This window comes from Myotis brandtii, unplaced genomic scaffold, assembly GCF_000412655.1.
Source record: "Myotis brandtii unplaced genomic scaffold, ASM41265v1 scaffold1680, whole genome shotgun sequence".
Taxonomy (NCBI): domain Eukaryota; kingdom Metazoa; phylum Chordata; class Mammalia; order Chiroptera; family Vespertilionidae; genus Myotis; species Myotis brandtii.
The window spans coordinates 353,970-360,272 of record NW_005356174.1 but is presented as its reverse complement, the minus strand read 5'-3'; the positions used below and the strand labels follow the sequence as shown (position 1 = coordinate 360,272).

At 40.4% G+C, this 6,303-nt stretch overlaps 1 protein-coding gene and 1 long non-coding RNA gene across 2 annotated transcripts in view; both read left to right on the top strand.

Moving 5' to 3' along the window:
• LOC106725509 overlaps window positions 1-595 on the top strand; it is a 6,518-nt gene extending 5,923 nt beyond the window's left edge. The window contains exon 3 of the long non-coding RNA XR_001361394.1: window positions 585-595. This is a non-coding gene — a long non-coding RNA (uncharacterized LOC106725509). The remainder of the gene's footprint in view (window positions 1-584) is intronic.
• Window positions 1-4,199, top strand: part of LOC102256566 (cytosolic 5'-nucleotidase 1B) — a 26,725-nt gene extending 22,526 nt beyond the window's left edge. The window contains exon 10 of the mRNA XM_014536906.1: window positions 3,152-4,199. Coding sequence (XP_014392392.1) covers window positions 3,152-3,769 — 618 coding nt within the window. The 3' untranslated portion in view covers window positions 3,770-4,199. The remainder of the gene's footprint in view (window positions 1-3,151) is intronic.
• The last annotated feature ends 2,104 nt before the right edge of the window (window positions 4,200-6,303 follow it).

The window sequence follows — 6,303 nt, the reverse complement described above, 5'->3', positions numbered from 1 at the left end:
GTGTGACGGAACGATCCCCTGATTTTGGGGGGCGGCTGGGGAGTCGCGAGCTGGGAGGGTTGGAAGGGCCGTGTCCTGTCTTCCAGGGAAGCTGAGCGGGAAATAAGCCCACGGCGACAGCAAGCCAGTGTGCGCGCATGTCCCCTCGGCCAGCGCGGGCGGCCCAAGAGGCCCGCCAGGGCCCTGCTCGGCCTTTCGCGAGTCCAAAGTGCGTGTGGACTGAGCCGTCCCCTTCCAGGGAGCCGAGAGCACGGAGGGGGCTGCTGGCCAAGGGCCTTGGAAAACCGTGTCCTTCCCCTCCCCGCGCGCGGGTAGGAGGTCAGCGCTCGGCCCCCGGGGGACTCCTTAGCACCACCCCTCACCGCCATCCGGCCTCATTTACAAATAAACTGGAGCTTGGAATCCCAGCGGCCGGCCTCGTGCTCGAAACAGGGACAGAAATAAGGAAATATGCAATACCTGGCATTTATTGGAAGGTGCCCGATGTGCCAGGAGCTTGTTCCAAGCATTTCAGATACAATATATATATATATTAATGAGATGCAAGTGCCCTTGGCTATTTTTTTGTCCTGGAATCCCCACAGTAACCCTGTGAGGTGGGCAGGGTTATCCCCATTTTACAACACAAGGCGATGAAGGCATAGGGAGGCCAAGTTGGGTGCCCAGGATCTGTCTCCAGGGCCCTCGCTTTTAACTCCTGTATTCCTGTTGCCCTCCAGGGACCGGGAGGATGTCTTGGTTTAAAGATGGTAAATTTTCCACTGAAGTGCATGCCCGACATTGACATTGACATCGAAGGGCTTCCTGCAGAGGGCGCTGGCATAGGAAATGGGCCTGTATGAAACGGAATCTTAGGTCTAGAGCAGAGGTTCCCAGACTTTCTGATTTTTTATTATTATTCTTATTCCATGATGCCCTGAGGCCAAAAGAAATATCTGCCATTTTATTTCTATTCAATAATTAGGTTCAAATAACCTAGTAAGTGTTGATGTCATAACAACGTAGTCACTATTTGAAAAAAATAGTGTACATAATGAAAAGGGAAAAAAAAGATATACGCATTTCATTCTTCAGTAACCATAATTACTACAGGGAATGTGTACCTGTTGTTCACTCCTCTGACTTTGGAATCAGATCGGACTTTGCCACCCTCATTTCTTGTTCCACATTGGTTTTTAACATTGTACATGCACTTGTTTACAGCAGCTGCTAAAAACAGCTTTGCAGAGATGTGACATCCTCAAAAGAGAGAGCACAGCGTAATGTTGAAGCTGTGAACCACCTGAAACTAGTCGCTTTTGAGATGTTGAGCGGAGTATCTCTGTTTCCCTTGAGCACTGAAAATATTCCAGAGGATCCTGGGAGTTCCTTGTGACTCTGGGCATCCTGATGCACAGTTTGGGAGCTGTTGCAGATCTGGAGAGGTTAGGGGGGAGTTTGTTGGTTTGTTTTTATGTCTACTTCATTATCAGAAAAAACAGGGTAAGCATAAGGAATAATACTCAGAAGAGATGTTGGAAATATTAAAAGTGGGTCTCCCTCTTTGACGTTGAAATGAAGATGTGGCTGGGTATTCTTATTCCTAATACATCTGGTATTTTATTTCTTTGGCCACTTGGAGCAGAACCAATTAAAAGTTGAGATAAAGAGATAACTAAGTTGTCCTTGCTTCTAAGTATTAAGTTTCTTCCCGGCTCTCAAGTTCAGTGACCATAATCAGAATTTTTTTTTAATGGAAATGTAAATTTCCCACAGGTTGGTATTCTTGGTATTTATGTCATTTATCTCCTAGAATTTAAAAAAAAAATAGTAGATGATAAAGTCTTAAAATAACACAAGTCCAGCAAAGAATGATGGCTCAGAAATGATTAATACAGGAAACTCTTCCAAAGGATTACTGAAAGAGAACACTCCTTTCTTTCCCCCACGGGTGAACTTTTGCCTTCTTTTTGAAGCTGACTATTGGAAAAGCTGAAGGTGCTTAGACAGACAGAATGAGAAATAGTTAATCCTCTGACGGGTAGGCTTTGATACAGTTGTGAAATTTAACACATTTTTCTTTTCACTTACACTTGGCAAACGGGCCAGTGAAATTTGAAATTTGACCTCAAATTAATTCAATGGTGGGTCATCCCTCTGTCTTTACACCTGGAACATGTTGTACATTTATTTTTCTCTGCCCATCAAAAGAGACAGAGAGGAGCCAGGACAGGGCTGGAGAAAATCAACTTACCATGAATTACGAAATGAAAAGACTTCCCTTTAAGAACAGTCTAAATTTAATCTGGAAAGACGTGGCAGGATCCGGTCACAGTGCAAAGTTCTGACTATATAGATCTAAGTTGAGAGCCCCTTGAAGCCTGAAAGAGGTAGATTTCACCCTATAGGGAAGAAGAACATGACTTCCAGTCATTGTCAAGTTTAAGGTGTTTGTTGATCCTATCTCCTCTGGTAATCTCCTTTGCTGTTATTGTGAGACTTAGTATTTAGACTTGTTTCTGACATTTTTATATTACCTGGATCATTTTTTAAAAAATATTTCTTTGACTTATTTATGATGTTGTCTGGCCTTAATTTATATCCCTGTCCTACTCTATTGCTTGTCCTAATTTTAAGGAAACAATTTGAAGTTGCTCCATCCCCACAGTACCACTTACCCTTAGAAAACTACAAAATAAAGCAATCCTAACTTGCCCCTGGTGTTGATACTGGCAGCTCAGAATAAACAATACTGACCTTCTGCTGTATTTCCACTCTCCAGCGCACATCAACTCTCTAGCTTTTCTAATTTGAGAATCCCAACTAGAAAAGCAAGCTGGCTTACTAATTAAGAGCCCGGGCACTGGAATCAGAAGCGTCCATCTTCAGATTTTTGTTTGTCACTTGGGAGGCCTGTGATACTGGACAAACCACAGATCTTCAGTGCTTCTGTTTGCTTATATGTTGTTGAGAGTAGATGAGATAACACGTGAAAAGCAGAAGGCCACGCCCCTATTAGGCATACAAGTCTTTTTTAGTTCTTTGTCAATTGTTGAAAATTCATAGACATTTTATAGTTTTAGTAGTTCATAAGAAATTTTAAAATTTTTATTTTGGGTACATTTAAGGCCTGTGTCTATTAATTCTGCTGTTCTCTTTTTGACATTCACAGGAAGAGCCTAGACTGGACGTCTTGATCAATAATGCAGGGGTCTTCCAGTGCCCTTACATGAAGACCGAAGATGGGTTTGAGATGCAGTTTGGGGTGAACCATCTGGGTCACTTTTTGCTCACCAATCTTCTCCTTGGACTGCTCAAAAGTTCAGCGCCCAGCAGGGTGGTGGTAGTTTCTTCCAAACTTTATAAATATGGAGACATCAACTTTGAAGACTTGAACAGTGAGCAAAGCTATAATAAAAGCTTTTGTTATAGTCGGAGCAAACTGGCTAACATCCTCTTCACCAGGGAACTCGCCCGCCGCCTAGAAGGCACAAAGGTCACTGTCAATGTCCTGCACCCTGGGATTGTGCGGACTAACCTCGGGAGGCACATGCACATTCCACTGCTGGTCAAACCACTTTTCAATTTGGTGTCTTGGGCTTTTTTCAAAACTCCAGTAGAAGGTGCCCAAACTTCGGTTTATTTAGCCTCTTCACCGGAGGTAGAAGGTGTGTCAGGAAAGTTTTTTGGGGATTGTAAAGAGCAAGAACTATTGCCGAAAGCCATGGATGAGTCTGTAGCAAGAAAACTCTGGGATATCAGTGAAGTAATGGTTGGCATAGTACAGTAGGAACAGGAAGTGTAAGAGCCATTTAAAAAATGGATCTCACTTATATCTATGGTCAGATGGCCTGAGCACTTGCTACTTGAAAAAATTTTGGTTTTACAATAGTACTACTAAGAAGTACATATGGCTATTTTGAAGTTATGAAAAGTTTTATTTGGGAAATGAAAATTTCAGGAAAGATGTTATAAATATACAATAAGAATAATGAATAATGAACAAATATGATAGATTTTAAAAATTGTAATTGAACATGCTTGGATTACAAATATTAAAGAACTCAGTTACTTAAAATAGATACCTTGAGAAGTTTTTGTCTCTGATTTTCATGACCAAATTGTTAAATAGTTCTATTGCAATGCTGGTTTCTGTGTGGAAATAATATGCCTGGTGTGTGTGCGATCCTTACTTGGAATAAATTTACTGATGCAAATTCTTCATTGTCTGTTTCTTTAGACGCTTCACTGAAATTAGTCCTTACCACGGCATTAGTCTGTACTGATTTTGGAATACCAGGTGTCTTTTCTCACATTCTTTTTTGCTGCTCTAAGAGGTAATATTTCTAAAATCCAAATCTGTGTCATGGTGTCACTTCACTGCTTAAAAACCTATGGTGATTTCCAGGTACCCATAACAGTAAGTGTCCAGTCTATCTAGCTAGCTAGCTATTTTAAGGCTGCAGAATTTTTTTCTTAAAAAAAACAACACCTTACTCAAATGCAGAAGCTGGATTAGTAAAACAGGCCATAGAAGTACACCCAGGTGGAATCCCCCAGGCTATTTGTGAAGGGACTGTAGACTATAGTAGTTTATAAACCATTTCTACTTAAAGTTTGAACACTCATATACATTTTAGATTCTCCATGAACTGCCACAGGCTTACCTTGTACTTTTCTACACAGTGCTGTCCAGTAGAACTATACAATGATGGAGATAATTCTCTACACTGTCCAATATGGGAGACTTGACATACGTGGTTATTGAGTACTTGAAATATGACTGAGAACTGAATTTCTAATCTTAAATTTAAATAGGCACATGTGCCTTGCCTAGTGACTAATTTCTTATCACCAGTTATTCCATTGGATAATCCCGTCCTCAGTGTATTTTTTTTTAAATATATTTTATTGATTTTTTACAGAGAGGAAGGGAGAGAGATAGAGAGTTAGAAACATCTATGAGAGAGAAACATCGATCAGCTGCCTCCTGCACATCTCCTACTGGGGATGTGCCCGCAACCCAAGTACATGCCCTTGACCGGAATGGAACCTGGGACCTTTGAGTCCGCAGGCTCTATCCACCGAGCCAAGCCGGTTTCGGCCCGTCCTCAGTGTAGACCAAACACTCGCCTCCTGGCATTTTTCTTTCAATCTGGAATACCCCTCTCCCTTTCACTGGGAATACTACCGACCCTTTTAACATTCTCTTCAAGTATGTTCCTATTTCCAGTCCCTATAGGCTGAACTCATTCTCTTTCTACTTTGTTTTCATTGATCTTGGCAACTTTAGTAGGGATTTAGTACACTGATTATTTGTTCACAAATTCAGTTAGACAATTGGAATAGAAATTTTCCAAGGAAAGATTTTTTTTTTACTATATTGGTATTCATTTTCCTTTCTCAAGAGTCAAGTATAGTATCTGACACACAAACATTTGGTAATGATGTTTGAATGAATAATAAGTAAGGAATCGATGGTGTACATAAAAATAGAGTCCACAAACATTTGGTAATGATGTTTGAATGAATAATAAGGAATCGATGGTGTACATAAAAATAGAGTTTACGTCAGAATGTTGTAGGCATCTGTTACAGCACCAAAAGTAATTATTTTAATTGTCTTAATCATCTCTTAATATTGGAAAATGAATTATGGTAAAGAATAGACTGAACTACACCAAATTTAATGAGCATTTTGGTCAGGGGTGATCTTTGGTTATTTTTTAAGACTTTTTATAATATCAGTTCTTTTTGAGAATGGCAGGATCTTGGCAGATCACACAGCAGGTCTGTTTTCTGTTAGAGCTTGGGTTGTGAATATGAGGAACACTTAGTGTTTGTATCATCACAGGTGTGTCTTTGCAGGTGTAGTGGGTATAGCCACATCATGTTCTTTGAAAAGTATTAAAACAAAAAAATAATCCTGCAAAGAGATCTGCTGAACTTAGAAGTATGGGCAGGAAATACACCAGAATGCAACTTGGAAAAATGGAAGCTAATAAATCTGTCCTACACCTCGACTTCATTAAAAAGGAGCCCATATTTTTTTCTTTTAATACCATCTTTTCTGGCTGCATTTTGATACCTGATGCTTTTCAGGGGATTTGGGCCTTTTGTAAGAGTTGAGCCTTTCAGAGTTCTTGTTTGTGGCACCATAATAAAATAGGATATATTAATTTATCATGATGGAAAACTAGGAACTCATCTGGAAACACCAACTATTAAGGGAAAATGAGCTGCCATTTGGAAGATGTCCTTCCCACCCAGTGTTTGATGGAATCGGGGACTAATAGCTACAGTATGACTACTTAGATTTTAAAG